General features: G+C 39.6%; 1 protein-coding gene across 2 annotated transcripts in view; it reads right to left on the reverse strand.

Moving 5' to 3' along the window:
- The window catches only part of LOC126481085 (uncharacterized), a 258,316-nt gene that overhangs the window by 33,843 nt on the left and 202,290 nt on the right, over window positions 1-22,183 (reverse strand). The window contains exon 7 of one of the 2 annotated variants that reach the window (XM_050104584.1): window positions 9,169-11,777. The exons of the other annotated variant lie outside the window; for it this stretch is intronic. Coding sequence (XP_049960541.1) covers window positions 10,270-11,777 — 1,508 coding nt within the window. The 3' untranslated portion in view covers window positions 9,169-10,269. Of the gene's footprint in view, window positions 1-9,168; window positions 11,778-22,183 lie in introns of those variants that run through there. 2 annotated transcript variants of the gene reach the window in all.

Below are 22,183 nucleotides of genomic sequence, written 5' to 3' on the forward strand. Positions count from 1 at the left end.
CAATTAAATTCAGTATCTCTTCTGTTACCCAAGGATTTCTATTAGCTCTCGTCTTTTTATCTACTTGATCCTCTGCTACCTTCACTATTTCGTCTCTCAAAGCTACCCATTCTTCTACGGTATTTCTTTCCCTCATTATTGTCAATCGTTCCCTAATGCTCTCCCTGAAGCGCTCTACAACCTCTGGTTCTTTCAGTTTATCCAGGTCCTATCTCCTCAAATTCCCACCTTTTCGCAGTTTCTTCAGTTTTTATCCACAGTTCATAACCAATAGATTGTGGTCAGAGTCCACATTGGCCCCTGGAAATGTCTTACAATTTAAAACCTGGTTCCTAAATCTCTGGCTTACCATTACATAATCTATCTGAAACCTGTCAGTATCTCCAGGCTTCTTCCATGTATACAACCTTCTTTTATGATTCTTGAACCAAGTGTTAGCAACGATTAAGTGCAAAATTCTACCAGGCGGCTTCCTCTTTCATTCCTCACTCCCATTCCATATTCACCTACTATGTTTCCTGCTCTTCCTTTTCCTACTACCGAGCTCCAGTCACCCATGAGTATTAAATTTTCGTCTCCCTTCACTATCTGAACAATTTCTTTTATCTCATCAAACATTTCATCAATCTGGATTTCATCAATCTCTCCGTCATCTGCTGAGCTAGTTGGCATATAAACTTGTACTGCTGTGGTAGGCGTGGGTTTCGTTTCTATCTTGGCCACAGCAATGCGTTCACTATGCTGTGTGTAGTAGCTTACCCGCATTCCAATTTTCCAATTGATGATTAAACCTACTTCTGCATTACCCCTATTTGATTTTGTATTTACAACCATGTATTCACCTGATCAGAAGTCTTGTTCCTCCTGCCACCGAGCTTCACTAATTCCCACTGTATTTATCTTTAACCTATCCATTTCCCTTCTTAAATTTTCTAACCTACCTGCTCGATTAAGGCATCTGACATTCCACGCTCCGATCCATGGAACGCCAGTTTTCTTTCTCGTGATAACAACATCCTCCTTAGTAGTCCCCGCCCGGAGATCCGAATGGGGGACTATTTTACCTCCAGAATATTTTACCCAAGAGGACGCCATCATCATTTAACCATACAGTAAAGCTGCATGCCCTCGGGAAAAATTACGGCTGTAGTTTCCCCTTGCTTTCAGCTGTTCGCAGTACCAGCACAGCAAGTCCGTTTTGGTTAGTGTTACAAGGCCAGATCAGTCAATCATCAGACTGTTGCCCCTGAAACTAGTGAAAGGGCTGCTGCCCCTCTTCAGGAACCAAACGTTTGTCTGGCCTCTCAACAGATACCCCTCCGTTGCGGTTGCACCTACGGTACGGCTATCTGTATAGCTGAGGCATGTAAGGTTTCCCAACAACGGCAAGGTCCATGGTTCATGGACCTATGCCACATAAACCTATGCATTCTATGAGTTAGATACAATTTTACAATGAAAATACAAATAACTGTTTTTGTAAAGGAGCCATGTACTTAAAGAGTATGTAGATAAGATTTAATTTTAGTAGTATCGAGAAAATTTGGCGTATGTAATATTGATGTAAAAGCAAATGAACTAAGATTTGTCATTTAAGTTGCAGGTAAAAGTATGTGAAACAGTTTACTTTCAAGACAAAGGATTGTAAGTGGGGTGAAAGAGAAACAGCGTGCATACGTAATTGCTTGGCACATAAGCACCACAGTGAAGTGTAAAGGTGCACTGTTGTGTCCACAGAATGCCAGGATACCTTACAAGAAGTGCACTGTTGTGTGCACAGGAAATTCCATAGTCTTGTACAGGAAGTGCAATATTGTGCATAGAAAATGTCATGTTCTTTTACAGGAAATAAAATTTAAAATAATTGAAAATGAACACAAATGAATGTCATGCTGTGTGATAGAGAATATTGATTTTGTGATGTTTTAAGTTATGGTTATTTTCTATGCACTAGTGTTTAAAGGAAGGAGTGACTGTTGTTATAGCATGTGTATACATTATTTGCTGTGAATATTAGAAGTTTCTGGTGTTAGTTTTCAAGTGTGGAATACAATGGGATATTATTACAATGTGATACTGTGTGTGAAGTTGATTTTATTATTTATGTAACATATTGGTATGGTATCCACAGTGTTGTTGGTTTGGACGTTTCCTTGTTTCTTCATCTGGTGATGAAGAATAGTAAAACGTGGGGCACATGTAAAACCACAACTCTGTGGATGATCATACAATTTCTACGTGTTTTGCAAAGTTTGCGTTATTAGTTGTGCTGAATATTATTCTTATAATATGTTGTCAAGTTACAAATGCTATTTGTTGCCTAAGAAAGGGAATACGCATGGAATTTTAGCACTTTTTAAGTAGACGTGCTGGTGTAGTCAGGGAAAAATTATTGTCAAAGAGTGGAATAAATTTAAATGCATTGTCGCTGTGCGTGTGAGCATGCCAACAGTAGTAGCAGTTGGAATTCGAGAGGAGAAGATTGGTGTCATTGGTTGTATGTATTCGTACGTGTGGTTTGCAAAAGTGCAGAGACAAAAGTCTGTATCCAAAGTGTGGAGCAGTGAAAATTGAATTGTTTAATATGGGCAAGCTATGGTCTTTATTGTGCACAGCACAAATGCAGCAAGAGTAATTCTCATATGATCAAGAGTACTGTGGGGCCTTGTTATTGGCTATGGTATGGCAAGAAGATCAACCTGTGCCTTACTTACCGCTAAATGAAGCCACTCGACAAACCAACGGCATCATGAAGTGAAGTAAGATCTAGAGGTTTTATGACTAAAACTGTAACAGAGTGACCAGAGTAGTTGGAATTTTATTGCTTAAATAACATTGTTTTCGTGCATGTTGTCAAATAAATAATTTTCCTGAGTCATTATCCAAGTAGTATCAATCCTATCCCTTTGTATGAACCAAGATAATCAGAAAATGAACTAAAAATGAAGTGAACATTAATTTATTAGATTATCATAACATATTTTTCCAACTGTTGCACAATTAAGTAATAATGAAACCTTTGTTTGTAGTATAAATGATGTCAGAAATAGAATGATGCCAAAGTCAGTATTAATTCATATGCTAAAAAATAGAGTAACTTTCATAATAAAAAACTGGTAGTAAAACTTTACGTAACTTGGATCCTGAATTTGATTGTCAGAGCACAGTTTTAATTTACAACTTGTGGCATAGTCTGTAACTTTTATTACAAAGAAATATCAAAGTAACTGCTAAATTGAAACAACCTTTCTGCTTGCTACAATTACGACAGTCAGTATTACGGTGAGTCAGTATTGCGGACCTCTGGTACAGAGCCGAGTGGAGGGTCTGAATCAGAGGCTCAGACGGTTCTGCGACCGTGTAGGCTGCAGACTCCTCGACTTGCGCCAAAGGGTGGTTGGGTTTCGGTTTCTGCAGTATGGATCAGATGTCCACTATACGCAGGAGGCGGCTACACGAGTGGCAGAGGCTGTGTGGCGAGGACTGGGCGGTTTTTTTAGGTTAGAAGATCTCGAGAAAACACAAGAAGGGCTTCAGTCACAAAGGGTGCAGACTGAACACAGGTAGAACGTAGATACAGGAACCATTCGTATAACAGTTGTAAATTGCCGTAGCTGTGTTCGGAAAGTACCAGAGCTCCAAGCGCTAATAGAAAGCACTGATACTCAAATCGTTATAGGCACTGAAAGCTGGCTAAAGCCAGATATTAGCTCAGCCGAAATTTTTTCGAAGAACCTATCGGTGTTCCGAAAGGATAGGCTAAACACGGTTGGCGGTGACGCTTTTGATTCTGTCAGAAGTTGTTTAACTTGTCGTGAAATCGAAGTAAATGTTAATGTGAGTTAGTATGGGCAGAGGTCATTGTTGGCAACCGGAATAAAATAATAATTGGATCCTTTTACCGACCTCTCAGTTCAGATAATACAGTTGCTGGAAGGTTCAAAGAAAACTTGAGTTTGATTTCAAACACGTACCCGACTCATACGATAATAGTTGGTGGTGACTTTAATTTAGCCTCGATATGTTGGCGAAAATACATGGTCAATTCCGGAGGTACGCATGAAATATCATCCGAAATTTTGCTAAACGCATTTTCCGAAAATTATTTCGAGCAGTTAGTTCATGAGCCCACCGAATAGTAAACGGTTGTGAAAACACACTTGACCTCTTAGCAACAAATAATCCTGAGTTAATAACGAGCATCAAAAGCGGTTCAGGGATTAATGAACACAGGGTTGTCGTGATGAGACTGAATATTGTTATCCCCAAATCCTCGAAAAATATGCGAAAAATATACCTATTCAAAAAACCAGTTAAAAATTCACTTGCCGCCTTCCTGAGAAACAATCTCCACACTTTCCAAATTAATGATGTAAGTGTAGACCAGATGTGACTTAAATCCAAAGAAATAGTATCGGCCGCAATTGAGAGATTTATACCAAATAAATTAACAAACGATGGAGCTGATCCTCCTTGGTACACAAAACGGGATAGGACACTGTTGCAGAAACAACGAAACAAACATGCCAAATTTAAACAGACGCAAAATCCCCAACATTGACGATCTTTCACAGAAGCTCGAAATTTAGTGCGGAGTTCAATGCGAGATACTTATAACAGTTTCCACAACGAAACTTTGTCTCGAAACCTGGCAGAAAATCTAAAGAGATTCTGGTCGTATGTGTAGTATGTTAGCGGCAAGAAACAATCAATGCCTTCTTTGCGCGATAGCAATGGAGATACTATCGAAGACAGTGTTGCCAAAGCAGTGTTACTAAACACAGCCTTCCGAAATGCCTTCACAAAAGAAGACGAAGTAAATATTCCAGAATATGAATCGAGAACAGCTGCCAACGTGAGTAACGTAGATGTAAATATCCTCGGAGTAGTGAAGCAACTTGATCACTTAATAAAAGCAAGTCTTCTGGTCCAGAGTGTATACCAGTTAGGTTCCTTTCGGAGTATGCTGATGCATTAGCTCCATACTTAACAACTTACAACCGTTCGCTCGACGAAAATCCGTACCCAAAGACTGGAAAGTCGCACAGGTCACACCTGGTTAATAGCCAAGGGAACTTATTTAAACGTATGGATAGCAACAACAAAGTAGCGTAGCTGTGACACTGATTATCTTTGCGCATGGAGAGTCTCTGTAGCGCTGCGAGTAGAGATGAAGCGGAGCAGTTTGAGTCATGAAAGAGTGCGGAACTGTTCGTTGGGCACTTCCGCCGACGCGGTGTGCAGCTGTGATAGCGCGAGTGTAGGCATATCTGCTACCTTAACCAGAGAATATTGAGAGCACGCTTGAACTGGACAGGTGGAGGAACCGTGTAATGGGCCACCCTCACCTAACGGTACCTTTCTTTATAGAGATAACCGATACCATGTAGACTGTCGATTCTTGTATAGGTGAACATTACATCAGCTGTCTAACTGAATGAACTTCAATTGATTTTGTATACGATGTGTTATGTTTATGGGTAAAATGTGTAAAGAGAAATTAATTTGTTAGTACTCTGTATGTACAGTTAAAATTCCTCTTCTTTTAAAAATATTTGAAATTACGAAATTACTGGTTTACTAAAAATTCATATTATTAATTGCATGATGTAACGCAAGTTATTATATTTTTTCTAAAATCATTTATAAAATAATGATATATTTTATCCAAGACTCTTCTTCTGCCGAGAAACTTTGTGAACTCTTTTGCTTTGTAAACTCTTTGGAATATCGTGAATATACAGACTGTTATGTACTAGTGGGCATGCCTATGATGGAAGTCGACGAATTTCTAATCTTGTCAACAACAGTGTGAATTGATGTTCTGAAGTGGAAGTGCAAAGTCGGTGTGATGTAAAGGAATGGGATAAAATAAAGAGATAATCATAGCAACAGGCAAATCTTCATCAGTTGTTCCGTCATCAAGAACCCGTTAAATCAAAATTTCGGCCTCAAGGATGTACGCCTAGATACAACAAGACTTGCAGCCAACAACAACAAGAAGAGAAAATGAAGACAAGTAAAACGTTTTTCTTTCGTATATCTTATTCCTCTCGAAGCTTTCAAAATTTTGCAAATAGTAGAGAGATATAATGGTGATGTGCGGGAGGGTAATCTTACAACCAGCAATTCTAACTGTTGCCTGTCACATAATTATCCGTGGATCTGGAAACGACGCGTGGTTCGCAAAAAGCAGCAACAGCAGCAGTTCAGCACTGTTCGGCTACATTCTCTGTCGTCCGCAAAGCTACAACATCGTAAGACTGTTAACTGACAGTGTATTGCTAATATTGTATAGGCATTACTCAGTGACATTTCCTTCACAAACCTTACTAATTTTCTTTCGTAATAACCTGCAATAGTTAAAACATGTGTGTCACCTGTGTTGTAATTGTCCCAGACATTATTACTATACAAAGTCTCTTATTTTACCATGCAGTCACCGAGTGTCGTAAAAATATGAAAATTGGTGAACTGTTTACTACCAGTTTTGTTTTTTTGCTAATGACTAGTTTGTTTAAATTTTGCTGTCTCTGTAACTGTTCATTATTGAGTTGTATAACAGATCCTTCACGAATTTGAAATTTTGAGTATTAACTTCACTCACTTAAAGTAATGTAAAATTTCACTGGCATACAGCACAAATTAAGAGTGGTCAGTTTCATTTATTTTGTATTTAGCTTAGCAATTGACTTCTGCTGGCTTTGTAAGTACCTTACTGCTCTTGCGTTAAAAGTAAATTCACTTACTCATTTGCTTAAAGTGAATTCAGTTCCGTCTTTCAATAATTAAAGGTAAATAGCTTGCTCTTTTCCAAATTTTGCATCACGTTACGCTAAGGTTACTGAGAGTAATTTTTTAAGTAAGAAAGCTTCAATTACAGCCAGTCATTTATTTCCCCAGTAACTTCGGTTAACTTTGCTTTCAAAATTTAGTGCTTCAGGTCGAGTAACTGTAAACTCAGTGCTTTCCGATTCATTTGTTTTCTCGTGAACTGTTGTGTTGTGGGACAGGGAGACAACGTTCTGTTGCTACACCATTGATTATTTATTTGATTTTCTTTGCCATTATCTTTCTTAAGGTTCTGGAGATTCATGGCGTTATTGGCTTGGCGACTGTAAATTATCCCTTGTTTGCTAATCAGTATTTTTTTGTACTATCAGCATTTTTTGTATTAAAAATATTAGGTGGTACCCTTTTCCCTTGTGTGGCTCGTGAGCGATTGCACTATTTCCCATCCATTTCAAAACTATTATCAATTTTTAAGGTTAGGTTTAGACTAGATCATTCCTTCAGAAGCATCTGTACAATTTCCTCCTACTAACCGGCATTATTTTCCTTCGATAATGGTAGCCTTAATCACTGTAAAATTTCATTAGGCATACGCGATCACGGTCAATTATGTAGCAATTCAGTAGGCCAATCAGGAAATGGGAGGTAACACACGCTATTGAGAAAATTTAGGAAACTGGCATTTGAAGCTGACTGCAGAACGATTGTGGTGCCTCCAACATACACTGCGCGCCAGGACTACGAAGATAAGATACGAGAAATTAGGGCTCATACGGAGGAATATAGACAGTCGGTTCTCCCCCGTTCAATTTGCGAGCGGAACGGGAAAGGAAAAGATTGGTATTGGTACCAAGTACCCTCCCCCACGCAACTTAAGGTCGACTGCGCAGTATCGATGTAGATGTAAATGTAGAACGTTACTGCGGACCACTTGCATCCCGTAATGCTTCGCGTCTTTTCTGACACTGTGGCACCCTCCAGTGAAATGACTGTCCGTGTCACAAGGCCAGAATAGTATTATGCTGGTTTCAGTACTCGTTGACTTTTTGTGTAATTATCAGTCGACATTTTCTTGTGCCTGTGAAGAAAGTTGAAATCACCATAGTTCGATTCTCTTATGTAAGGTCTCCTATTACTGGAATTTCACTTTCGAAAAAACTTATGGAATGATTATTTTTGCCGTTAGTCTGTTCGGTACTGCAGCAAAATTCTTTTCGGAGATCGATGAAGTCCTGACAGGTGTGCGTCCTCGAGTGTAAAGTTGACTTTCTGAATGTCTGGGAATCAGCTGGACATGCGACGCTACAAATGATGTCAAGCACTAAATACTCAGAGAATTTCTCATAAAAAGGAAATGTGAATCAACCGAACAAAAAGAAATTCCTGTTCATACGAAGGCTTACAAGACAGCCGACTTTCCTGCTCCAGCAAAGACGAGTTCCGGTTCTGGTTACAGCGTCACGATGGACGAATCCGTTTGTAGAGACTCGGACAAAATTTCAAAAGCGCAAACCATATCCCTCTGAAAACAGGCAGAGTTGCTAGAAACATAACATCTTAAATTCAAAATGTTTACGCTGATTCACATTTGTCCAGTCAAGAACACCAAAGAGAACAATCTTCCACGTTTGAAACGTCTGATTCGTATAATGCTCAAGATTTACTAGTAGTTTTATCCTGACGCATTAGTGGCACTAACAAACATTGGAATAAACAACGTACTGAAAATAATTACAAACGAGTCTGTGGTCCGGGCACCTGCTGCTGTGGTAGTAGATGATGCAGCAGGAACTCCGCAAACAGCACTGTGTAAACCAATTTTGTTTAGGTACAACTGGTTTCGTGGTTTGTAACTACTTCATCAGGAGTGTATCGGAATAACAAGGAAAACACAATGATAATGATTAAACTCCTATAAATGAAAGTAATGTGAGAGCCATAAGCACTAATTACGAGAATGGATAAAAATACAAGTGTACTCACAAACTTTAAAACAAGGTAACAAACATGGTGGATAACGTAGAAGATCCAACTTCACAATTAAAACCATAATGTCCGTAAGGCGGATTTTCAACGTTCCGTTTTGCTTTAGTAGAGGTTTGCAGATGAAGGTTGTTGTCTCGTTTAGGTATGCTACACGTTGTTGCTGCATGCTGGGAAAAGAATGATCTATCTATATGGCCCTGTGGCCTGATCACGAATCCCTGCACTGAGCCCTGAGTTTTGCAACTTAGCCTCGGCAGATGCGGTCGGTTTCCCCCTATAATAAGCCCCCCCCCCCCCTCCGCCCCAAAAAAGTCTGACTGTCCACACTACGTGACACAAAATCTAAGCGCCCTAATAATGGACACGACAGTCTTGTGTTTAGTGCTAACGGAACATGTGATACGTAGCAAGTCTCTCTGAGCAACAAATATGCTACAGAACCACTGAGCTAGTGTAACAACTCTTCAAGTAATTTCGCCAGCGAGAATGCGTCCAAAACAATTTGTTTCGACAAGTAAGAGAGAGAAATTAAGTAACTGAAGACTACATATGTATTTATGATTGAAACTGGTCGAAGTTTATTTTATTCGATGAATGTTTAATGCATATATATCCTTCAGAATGTTAATGCTTGCTTCACTGTGGAATCATACGTGATTCAGCCTGGTTCGCTTCCACTGTCAGTGTTCTTCTGTGATCCAAGATGTGTGAAAATGAGCTGCACCTGGCACCTACAGCGTGATGTATGACGATGGCGAGTGAGGCTACATCTCCCATTTTGCCATTGCATCAAATATGACAGCCCTTTCTTGTTACATGTCATGACAGTCGGAGTATCTAAAAATCAAATCTACTTAGTATCGTTTATTGCAGAGTGTTCAGTAGGACTCGACATCAGATATACATAGACACCTGTTTCATCTGCGTAGGTCAGTCAGTCAGTTTGTATTTGAACAAATGGACCATCGTTTACTGACTACAAATCTCACTAAACTGTACATACTGTACACATACAGTTTAACTCCTGGAAAAAGAAGTCCTCTTTTAGTTGAGCACAGGCACATGCTTTTCCTTCGTCAGTATTGTTTGTATACATTCTCTTCTAAATAACGTTCATCCTTGTATAAAGCTAGCACACAGGAAATACATTCATTTGTAACGTCTTCTATGGTACCTTTACTCGTCAGTCGCTCAACACCCCATCTCAAAAATGCCTTTACTCCAATCTTGTGTAGCACCGTTGCTTAAAATTTGCGTTCACTTCAAGCTACATTTCACACCTGTAATTAATTATTAGTGTCCTTTACTATACGTAGTTAGGCTACCTTGTAGAAATAACCACGTGGTTGAAAATGATGAACAGATTTCAAAAGTGAGTCACTGTTTTAACATATCAGTCACAGCTAATTTTGTCTCGTAAGGTAGATTCTATCTTTATAACTAACAGAAACTGTACGGTCTACAATGGAAACAGTGTTCTGAGAATAACACTCAAGGACATGACAACGAGGATTCTGCAAATGTACAGTGAACAGCGGCTCTCCTTTCCAGATTTCTCTCAGCTGCCGAACACAACTCTTGCCTCGGACAGACAGTATCTGGTTTCCACCATACTAGCAAGGTCGTCTTCAGCAAAGGGAGTGTTGATTCGTTACAAATGAAAAAAACGAATAGCAGAGGTCCCTGAGCCATCGTAGCTATATGAACGTAGTACACGAACTGTGCAATACCTTGCACCTGGTGGAAACCAATTCTAACGATTATACCTATGCCACTTAAGAAGACTGTCTTAACTGACAGGAAAACAATTTGTTTCTTTGAGCCAAATTTGTCTTTACTAGAAATTTTGAGTCGCCGCATGGCGTTCCGATTACGTAGGTACATGTATCCCACCAATCCGAGGAGAACCAAATTGAGAGTTATCGAGACTGAAATCCCTACGAGGAATAGTATCCGACTGTGGATCAGGTAATACTTGCTCGTATTTTCCAAAGAAATACTTGCCGCACATAGTATGCTCCACGGTGCTAGTGCATACAGCGCCTGACGACGGAATATCTTGCTTGCTTCAGCAGGTAGAAGATCATTAGGAAGCCTGAGATGGCGAATGCATGCGTACATTTGGTAGCAGAATGAGTTTAGCCACATACAGCTGAGAAGTGTGAGGGCACTATCAATCTGCACCGCTGTAGATAAGTTGGGGACACCTGACATACGATACACGACCTCAGAACCCAAGACCTGGATTATACCTGTGATCTGGAAGGACAAGAATATCTTTCCAGGCAAATTGCGTAGCTGGGGAAGGTACATGTATACCCCAGCAGTGAGAGAACGGAAAAGAATATTTAGAGCTATAAATGAAATTTCTAAAGGTTTTAAGCGATCGATTCTAAAATCCTTGTATTTCAAGGTAGCATTGCTTAATCTGGCTTTGTAGGTCAGTGCTCTTTCAGTTGGCTTTACATACCCTTTCAAGGGAGTGATCGACGATCCTCCCATCTTACCTGAATGTAACCCATCTGGGCGTAAACTGACACCACATACCTCGACTTGCTTATGGAAGGAAAAATCGCGACACTTCAATAACAGAATAGCTCTGGAAACAGAGCAGATGGCATATGTAACGTTCAATTCCGGACAGGATTTGTGGTCAGGACTACCGAAGAAGCACCGAGCATCATCCACAGACTGTATCATACTAAAGGAGACGTCCTGACAAACGCTGAACGAGTTGACACTCATCCAGGCCAACAGGCAAAGATTGACGCTCGCCCTCTGCGTGTAGGCCAGGTAGCTGGTGACGGGTATGTGGGGTAGCCTCTGCACCATGTCATCCCACAGCTGGACGCGGCACTGCTCGCGCTGCTCGATCGTCTCCGGTGGCAGGTCTTCCAGCGGACACGTGGGGTGGTCCAGGGCGTCGGCCAACAACTGCAGGCAGCCAGTGTCCACGGAAAGCGTAGCGTTGCTTCTGTCCTTCAGCTGCCACTCCTCGTCTGCAAAACAATCACAGCAAGTATGTGCTGTTCTATGAACGGTAGCTGAAATAAGAGTCTCCTCTGCATGATAAAATTAGGTGCTGTTTTGCTATATCATCGATGATCAATAGTTAGAATACCTAACAACCAACAAATATCTGGAGGTAATTACCCGAAATTAAGTAGGGCGGAATCTGTTCTGAAAGACAGATATTAGAGATTCATTGCATAAATGTTACGCAAGTCTATTTCATCTACAGGGTATCCGAAAAGTTCCCATCTCTCACTTGGGGTTGTAGAACTGAGGAAATAATTTTTTTTTTTTTACATCGCTGCCTTGGAGTTGACAAAAAGATTTGTCATTATCGTATTATTTTGTTTCATATTTCATTGTTTCAACTGTGACTCCTGGCGATGAATTTACTGTCTAAATGAGCGATTAGAGGCGCATGTGTGGCTTCACGAAATCCATAGACAGAGCAAGTATTGAGAGTGATAATAAGAACATTTGCGATGGTCCACCTTGTAAATTAACCCTGCTAGATTGATAGAAATGTGCTGTTTTACCCGGCAATGTCAAAGGCAGGCCGCGTAGTCGACGTAAGAAAACGCGAGAGGAAGCGTATGCAGTCGACCGTCAAAGAATTGAGCAGTCTCCAGTCAAACATATTTGCAAATTGGTTACAAATTAATCTTCGTACATTTATCGAAGGAAAATACAAAATTTTGAGCTTTCGCAGCCGGTGGATGAATGTGTGACGCTGCAGCGCAATTTCACCGCGCAGCTGGTGAGGATACTACAACAGAGTATAAAGGTTTTGCGAATGTCATTCCGTGTACTCAGTTGGACGGTAACAACGCCTCGCTACAGTAACGTGAACAATACGTGCAGATGTCAGCATAAGAGAGGGGACGCGTAGTTGGGTTCAAAGAATTGCTAGACATTTGAATAAGAGCGATGCCGCTATGCGATGATGTTGGCAGGAATGGGTGAACCACAGCCGGTCACAGCGACAGAAAGGAAACTGTCGGCCTAGAGGGACGACAAACGTGAGGACCGAGCGAAAGTCAGTGAGGCTATCAAAACCCCGGACTCATCATTATTATCGATCCGTCGTGCCGCTGGTGCTTGAGTGACAAGGATCGTTAACAGATGTTCTCTGTACACCGAGAAGCTCGTTTGCAGCAGTATAGGGCACATTCGGCCTGGAATCTCTTTCATGGGCTAGAATTGTCTTCAGTGATGACTCCCACTAAGAAATGAGCACGATGACCTGCGAAGATGTATCTGGAGCATTCCCTGACAACAGTGGATTACCAACCTAACTGTCGCCTGCCATACGGCACGAAAGCCAGGAGTGATGGTCTGGGGTGCCATTTCATTTCATACCAGGACCCCTTTGGTTGTCACTGAGAGAGACTCAAATTCGGGACGACGACGGTTCGAATCAGCTTTCGACCACCCAGATTTAGGTTTACAGTGATTTCCCTACATCGCTCCAGGCAAATGCCGTGAAGATTCGTTTGACAGGGCAATGCCGATTTCCTCGCCGCTGCTGAAACTTTCCGAGCTTATGCTCCGTCTGTAATGATCTCGATGTCGAGGGGCGTAAAATCCGAACTTTCCTTCCTTTTCCCTTTGGTTGTCATCCAAGACACCCGAATAACACGGCGGTACTTTAACGATATTCTACCCCCGGTTTTGTTGCCCTTCACGCCAGGTCATTCTGGACTCATATTTCAGCAAGGCAGTGAGTGTCACCACGCACACGGCGGCAGCGACAGTTTCTACCGCTTGTCTTCGTGCTTGTCAAATCCTACCTTGGCCAGCAAGGTCGTTGAATTTCTCCCAACTGAGAATGTTTGGAGCCTTATGGGCAGGGCCCTCATGGAGCACGGGATTTTGATGATCTAATGCGCAAATTGGACAAAATTTGGCATGATATCCCTTTGTCTCTCAGGAGCATATCCAACAACTTTGTAAATCAACGACAAGTTGAATAAGTGCTTGCAAATGCGCCAGAGGTGCATAAATGTGTTATTGACTATCCAACTTGTGAAGCTCGTTCTCTTGAATAAATCAGCCAATTTTTCAGAAATTGTAATCATTTATTTGTCTGGAGATTTACATCATATCTACTGATTTCCGTTCCATTCGGATAATTCCTTCGTGGGGCGTCTTTATTTTTGTTTGATCGTAAGTCACATTATGTGGTACAACATCGCAAGACCAATGAAAAATCACGTAAGAGTGTAGGCGAAGCCTTTGGAAGCATAACTCCCGTGATGATTCATAAGATGTGAAGGGAGATATGGAGACACTGATGTTCTGTGTAAGGCACGATGGTCCATATACAGATCCACTTGATATATATATTTTTTTCTATCTGCATACTCCATTAAAGAATACACTGTTTTGAGTTTGGGGCAAGGGGACATTCTGAAAATATGTATCAAAAGGACACATTCTGAAATACCGTATCGTCTTCCTGACAAACCAGTTTTGTTAGCCTAAAGACCTTATCAAGTTTATTTAAGAGAAGTGGCAGAACAGGTTCATCATTACTTCGTTTAGTTAGAGAGAGACAGCTAAGGAAAAAAATTAACAAACTCCAGCAGATGGTTTACAAAGAATCTTAAATCACACTGATTGGTTTATTCTTAACATTCTGTGGATATAACTCCCAAAATACCAGCAGAAATGTAAGACCACTACACAATATTTTTGGGGGACCAGCTATGAAGCTGTAAGTAGGCTGTTTAGGTTTTTTATTGGTAACGCTACGTAGCGCTCTGTATGAAAATCACTGACTGTGCTGTGTGCAGTCTGTGGCTGGTTGGCATTGTTAGAATATTCGCCATTGTAGTGTTGGGCAGCTGGATGTTAACAGCGCGAAGCGTTGCGCAGTTGAAGGTGAGCCGCCAGCAGTGGTGGATGTGGGGAGAGAGATGGCGGAGTTTTGAGAGCGGATGATCTGGACATGTGTCCATCAGAGACAGTAAATTTGTAAGACTGGATGTCATGAACTGCTATATATTATGAACTTTGAACACTATTAAGGTAAATACATTGTTTGTTCTCTATCAAAATCTTTCATTTGCTAACTATGCCTATCAGTAGTTAGTGCCTTCTGTAGTTTGAATCTTTTATTTAGCTGGCAGTAGTGGCGCTCGCTGTATTGCAGTAGTTCGAGTAACGAAGAGTGTTGTGAGGTAAGTGATTTGTCAAAGGTATAGTTTAATGCTATTCAGGGCCATTCTTTTGTAGGGATTATTGAAAGTCAGATTGCGTTGCGCTAAAAATGTTGTGTGTCAGCTTAGTGATGATCAAAATAAGTAATGAGAGAAATGTCTCAGTACGTTCAGTTCTGCTCAGCTGTTTGAAAATGAAATAACGTAAGGGGATTACCAGAACAGTCATTCATTAATTTTTCTAAGGGGACGTTTCAAAGCTTAAGGTCTGTGACAGTGATGTAGGTGAAGATAGTGTGACGATTATGGCTGAAGAAGTTGTAGGGTCAGATGTAGATGGCTACAAGCCTTACAGTCATATTCTTGAGGCAAACTGAAAGGGTGAAGTACTGGAAAGGCACAGGCAGTCAATGCAACCCTAACTCAGGCTAACATGGTAGGAATGTCTGTGCTTCATATGGTGTATGTTGACAAATAACGCATTGGTGACATGCTGATATAACACATGCATGGAGAGCATTTTGTTGGTGTTGAGAGAACAGATATTATAGATGGGATGTTGTGCTGCTAGTATGCCATAATGTATTTAGTGACGAAACAGGGTTAGGTAAATGTTTTAATGTAGTATTTTGGGCTAGCTGAAGATGATGTAGGATTAGTTTTGAGTGTACATGACTTATACATTAAGATGGAAGTTGACTGGGGCTGGTATTGTTGTCTGTAGTATGATATGTGGACGTTCAAGGGTATTGGATGTAGTGGAAAGCAGTGGTTCTACAATTAATCTCTTTGAGGTGTAGATAGAAAGCATGAAGTTGTTGGGATAAACAGACGGTAAGTTTGGTTTAGTATATGACGCCTTTACTTTGCATTTATGGATATATACGAGTTGGGGTGACTGTAGGTGATGCAGGTGAGTCAGGATTGTACGCTTTGGCACTGTTTATGGTAGTGGTTTTGTTTGTATTGCGGATGGGTCGGAAGGATCTTGCAATTTTGTGTCAGATAGTCACTGTACTGGAAACATTTCTGACACCTGTAGACCGGTGGTTAGGATTTGTATGATTCTACACGATGGCAGCGATAGTGGATCACTGCTTCATTATTAGTACGACCATCTATTGTAACATGGATTTGGTAAAAATATGGCTGCCGAGTATCGGTAGCCATATTGTTATTACAATTACATATTGTTGTTAATAGACACAATGGAACAAAATCTTCAGAAGTTAGACACCACGTTTGAACAAACACGTGAAGATTTAACTACTGAGTTACATAATGATGTAAAACCTAAGTTTGTGAGCATTTTCAACCTATTATTTCGCGGCATGAAAATGCATTTCAGAATCACGATACAACCATAAAAGAACGGCAAACTATTGTTCATGAAAATCACGAGACCTTGCGGGCTAAAATTGACTCAGTTGCATCTACCGATTCGGTTTCACTACTTGCAAAAACTCAGGAAAACTTAAAGGACACAGAAGATACTCCGAAAATTAGTTCAGAAAGACACATGGAGGAAATTAGTTCATTATCAGAGAAAGTAGTCGAACTTTCGGATCAGCTAAATAATTTATCTACGAAGGTAGATGATAATCTGAATGACACAAGACCGGTAGTCTTTAATGATACAGAAGAGTACGAACAAATTAGGAAATTCAAACAAAATCAGAATCAAATTAATACGCAACACCACAGAGAAATCTGGGAAGTACAACATCAGTTGACACAGGTTATACAAGAATTACATATTTCAGAGGACACTCGCCCTCCAATACGGGGAGAGCGACATAGAAATACGAAACAGCCACAAAATAATAACACAGGGCAGTTCGGAAATTATGGAAGAAATTGGCAAGGTACACTGAATTTTGAGATGGAACCGCCGAAACGCAGTAACAATGACCGATTTGCGACTCGCCGACATGATGATTTTGACTATAAGCTGTTTATTACTACACGTAAATTCAAAGCATGGCTTCATCAATTCTCTCATTGTTTTCCTCCCAACTGGTCATTAGAGCACAGATTAGAATTTATATGTGGCTATTTAGAGAATGAACCAGCTGTAAGAATGCGATCGGTCATTCACGATTGTCACAGTGAAGGAGAATTTTACCACGCTTGCCTCTCAGCATATTGGTCTCTAGCTACACAAGACCGAGTAAAACATAGCATCGTAGTGATGAAACATTTCGAACAATCTGAATTTTCCAGTCTTGTGAAATATTTTGAAGACATGTTGCACAAGAATCAGTACCTGTCAAACCCATACAGCACCTCAGAACTCATCCCCATTTGCTTAATCAAATTACCTGAACATTCACGACGTATTATTTTGGCAGAACGTTGCAAAGACGACATTGAAGCTTTTCAGGGACTCTTACAAGAACTGGAAATTGACACTGACAATCGCGGAACGCGAAAACAGGAGCACAACAATTACAGTTCACATGCATCACAATTCTGTGACGACAGAAATAATAACTGGACACGACAAGGCTATTCTTACAACGCAAATCGTGAACAAAACAGACACCACCCATATGACAACCACTGGGAGAGTAATAGTTACAGAGAAAGATCGCATTTCCATAGTAATGAACATAACAGAGACAATCATAGAAACAGACAATATGGCAACCAGAACTATTATTATCACGGTAGACAGAATAACTTCAGATGCAACGGTCCACTGTGCAGTGATAATTCAGGGAGTAATTCTCCACCACTTAACCGACAAGAAAGAAACTACAGGAACTACCGACATGACGACAGACGATATAATCATAACGACAGACCTGAATTTCATCAGAACTGGCGGGATTCAAACAGGGCTGGGCTCTCTCGGCAAGGTGAATTTGTATAAGTTGGGTCTCCTAATCCCAATAACGATGCGCGCCAACAAAGAGACAGACAGTGACTCGCACCACAGGCAGCCACGTGCGCCGGCTGGCTCAGAGAAAAATAACATAGACGATAACCTTGAGAAAAATTTTAGCATTCTTTACCGATGTATACTGCATGACAATTGCATTGAAGTTGACACTCTGCATACTAGGAAGAGTAGAGGATTGCACCACATTTCACATGTAAAACCGTTTTTTGAAAGATAATCAGCATTTTAACTTAGTCTTTGGCATAAAATTTTTCACTTCACGCTACTAGTACGCATTGTCACACTTAGAAACTGTTATTACGCAACAATGTTTTGAAGTTAACTATCCAGTCTAGAACCTAGGGAACATATTTAGACAGTAATTGCCACTGCATTGTGATAGTGAACAGGCGACACAGTGTTATTGTGTGTGTACATTCTTGCTTGTTGGTTGTACGATTACGTAATGACTATAAGGCTCACATACTTAGAACATATGCTGATACTGTAATGAGATTTTAATGCAACATTCTGGTTTACTTGAAAAGACATTCCTTATTTGAAGTAGTTTCTGTGAGATTAAAGATGACCTAGTATTTGGTTTCTTTGACAGCTACACGATTATACCACGACGCTACTAGTGTGTGACACAATTTATATTATTGCTTTTGTGCTGTATCTGTTTTATATCGGCACAGTTTTTCTGAATTCTTCTGGAAAGTAAAACAGGTTTTAGTAGTAACTTTGTGGTATAGCTACAGTGAGACACCCTTTTCCGCAGCACAAGAATACATTACAGTACAGTACTTACTTCATCGTGGCAATAAGCGTAACAACTACGATATCTATACGCATAGCAATTCACTTTGTTTATTATGAGGTAAGTACATTGACTTCTAGGGAACTTTGCTTATGGACGACGATAATTACGACACTTGGCACATTTTTTACCCTTAAGTAATGACAGAGATTGTCTTACAACAAGGCGCACAGTTTAGCGCTACATTACATGTATTTGAGTGATTGATGTTGTACTTAAAACATGAATGTTTAAAGATTTTTGAATCACAATGAAAATTTTCTGTGATACGTTTCATTCCATTTCTGTAATCTGTAACACCTGAGGGTATTATTACATTAATCCTCATGGGGGTAGACGCTTACTTTTTGTACCATGTGTGTGGCAAACACAAGGACCCTAGCTAATATGGTATTTGCTCATACAACTTTACACATCAGTACCATATTTCTCTAACACAGAATTACACAGCTATCTGATTATTTAACAGAGAAACAAACATTTTTTTTTTACTATGTCAGTGACACATGTTTACGCAATTACACAGTTCGATAACTTCACACTTATGAAATTGTATTTTGTCTGTACTTTGTGAACTGTTCATATTTTTTTCGAACCATTGTGATATTACGAGAGCTTTGAATGATGTATTTGGTATGGGATCATGATTTTTAAAGTACGTTTGAGGTAGATGAAACTATTGAATTTTTCTTAGGTCTTGAAATTATTGAAAGAAGCTGTGACGATTTTGAAATGTGATTGATCTGTTATGATGTTATTGTTATGATGACGATGTGTATTATGCTGTTGAGGTATGTTTATGATCAATAAGATGATGCTACCATATATGAGGAATGTGATTACGTGTTTATATGCATATGAATATAAGTTAGGGACTCTGGTTTGTGAAAAAGGATGTTGTAAACCAAGAATCGTACTTTAAAAGTTATGAAATGTGTGTAAATGCGTGAGTGTATCACAATGAGGCGAAAATTTTTTGGACACTGTTGTATTTACAGTATTTTGTTTCTACACATTTGTAACGCAAATTCTCGCCCTGTGAAATTTTTATATGAGACTGTCACTGTAGCGGAAACTGCTGTCGTAAATATTAAGAAAGGTAAGTGACATTGACGTAATGGGTTTTGGGCGCCCAGCTGAGAGATAGACGTCTGACAAAAGAAAGCCATTAGGTGGAGAAAAAAAAAGAGGCCATTACCCTCGCTATTGACATTTCTTTGTCGAAAGCATCGCAAATACGACACGCTCAAACTTGAAAACATATGATTACACTGTGGAGCTCTTAATTTATGATATTTACTAAAATAGCTAATGAAACGATGAGAAACATTTCACGGCTATTGTCTTGCTAGTTGAGAGATTTTTTACTGCATTATGAAATGCCATATGGCTTGCTTTATGTATTTATTTACTCATTTTGTTTAATATCTAGTTTCTAGCTGCACTGCAGCATTGGTTAAAATAAAATTTAATAGATGTACTAATATAGTTATTTTATGCCTACAGATCAAGTAAATAATAATTTTATGATCTACTTCCAAGAAAATGAGGGAACATAAATAGACATTTCCCTTCACAGGAATTGCATAAATAATTTTTTTTACGATTTGGTAACTTGTCTGCTAGAGAAAGTTCTCGTGATGCGTCACTCTAGTGTTAAGATGTGACATTTTTACTGTAATATTGTTTCTGCTTGAGCTTTGTCATGTTTAGGTATAAGTTATTGCATTTGCTGCTGCTGCTTGCCAGACATAGTGCTATTAAATTTCACTTTATATTACTCTGTTAAGCCTGTTTTACTACTGATTTATTTTTCTTTTTGCTGCACATTGGCTCATATTAGTGATAATTTGCTCTGCTAATTTAGATATACTGCTGCTATCTTTGCCAATTTGCTTTTTTTTGTCATTGCTGTTTGTGTTAATTGTTTTGTACTGCTGCATTGCCTCATCCTTTAGTATATATATCTGAGCTCAGTAGATTTAAGTTAGCTTAAGAGGAGGCAGACTATATAAGAAACTAACTATGGAGAATGGGGAAAGAATGCATTGAGAAGTTATATGAAAACGATTTGGGCCAAAATGAGTATTGTACACTGAGAAATAATTGTTTTGAAAGAAATATGAATAGAATACAGAAAGCTGGTATAGATAAGACTTTTTGGGAATAATGATGAACAAAGGGAGATCTCCAAGAAGTAAAGAAAGTTTTGTTTGCAAAATACTGCAGTAAAATAAACCCTGTCCTTTCCTTTTGTATTATACCGCTATGTGTTTGTGTACCCTTGTGTATTTGTGTTCTTCCTGTCTTTATATGTTTATCTGATAACACTTATGTTGTAGAGTTTTTCTAATACTCAGCTACATTCGCTATGATGAGGAATACTGTTATCCTCAAATATAATTTGCATTAATAATATGTTATTTACTTTGTAAAGATGTTTAGACATTATTTATTCTCTTCTGTTTCAATGCTCTTGTGTAAAATTAATGTTTCGAAAACTGTTCTCATTATTTTATTTATTTTCTTATGTCATAATTCCTGTAACACTGATGGACATGTTTATTTCTATTCTTTTGTAAAGTCTGTATTACTACAAATGTTATCTGTACTATTATGTTCTTTAATGATGTATTTTGTACCTTTGTAATTGTATTGTTATGATGTAAATTTATAATTGTATAGACACCAGTTCTTCAAATTAAGTTTCATTTCAGTGCACACGTTTGTTGGTCATAGTACACACAGAATGTGCGAGAAAAAAAGGGGGACTGGTAGCATTTGCATGTGTGTTGATAATTCAGCAAGGGACTGGTTAACAGCATTGCTGGTTCTAAGGACAATTCCAAAAACTTTGTGAGTGCACAAGTGGTGGTTATGGACTTGATATATTGCCCGCAAGACTCTTCGATGGTGATTGTGCACCTGCACAGTCGCAACAGATGGCTGCTGGCTGTCTCTACAAGGACTACAGTGGGTCTCCATCTTTGATGGCCCACCAATACCATTATTTCTACAAGGACTGCAGGGGGTCTGCACCTTTGATGACCCACCAAAACAATTATTTCTACAAGGACTGCAGTGGGTCTGCATCTTTGACGGCCCACCAATACCATTATTTCTACAAGGACTGCAGTGGGTCTGCACCTCTGGTGTCCCACCAATACCAGGACTACAGTGGGTATGCTCTGTGATGACCTACCTACCAATATCCTTCAAAACTTTGACTGACTCTGCTGTGGGTTTGCTCTCTTGTGGCCCTTTACCCGTCTGCATGTCAAGAGACAGCACTGTCTTTCCATTGGAAGGACAACACTACTTCTTCAAGACTGCGTGGAAATCCTCTACTTCCATGTGCATTTTCTTTTACTGCTCAGACTTTGAGAAGAACACTGCAATTTTACTGTGATGAATAATCAGGACTGTCTTTATGGACTGTGAGAAAATTTTAGCTTGTGGCCAACATTGTATCAATAAGTGTGTGCATTTGATTTCTTTGTTCTTGTAATTGTGAAAACTTTTAACAAA

Source organism: Schistocerca serialis, chromosome 5, assembly GCF_023864345.2.
Source record: "Schistocerca serialis cubense isolate TAMUIC-IGC-003099 chromosome 5, iqSchSeri2.2, whole genome shotgun sequence".
Classification (NCBI taxonomy): Eukaryota; Metazoa; Arthropoda; class Insecta; order Orthoptera; family Acrididae; genus Schistocerca; species Schistocerca serialis.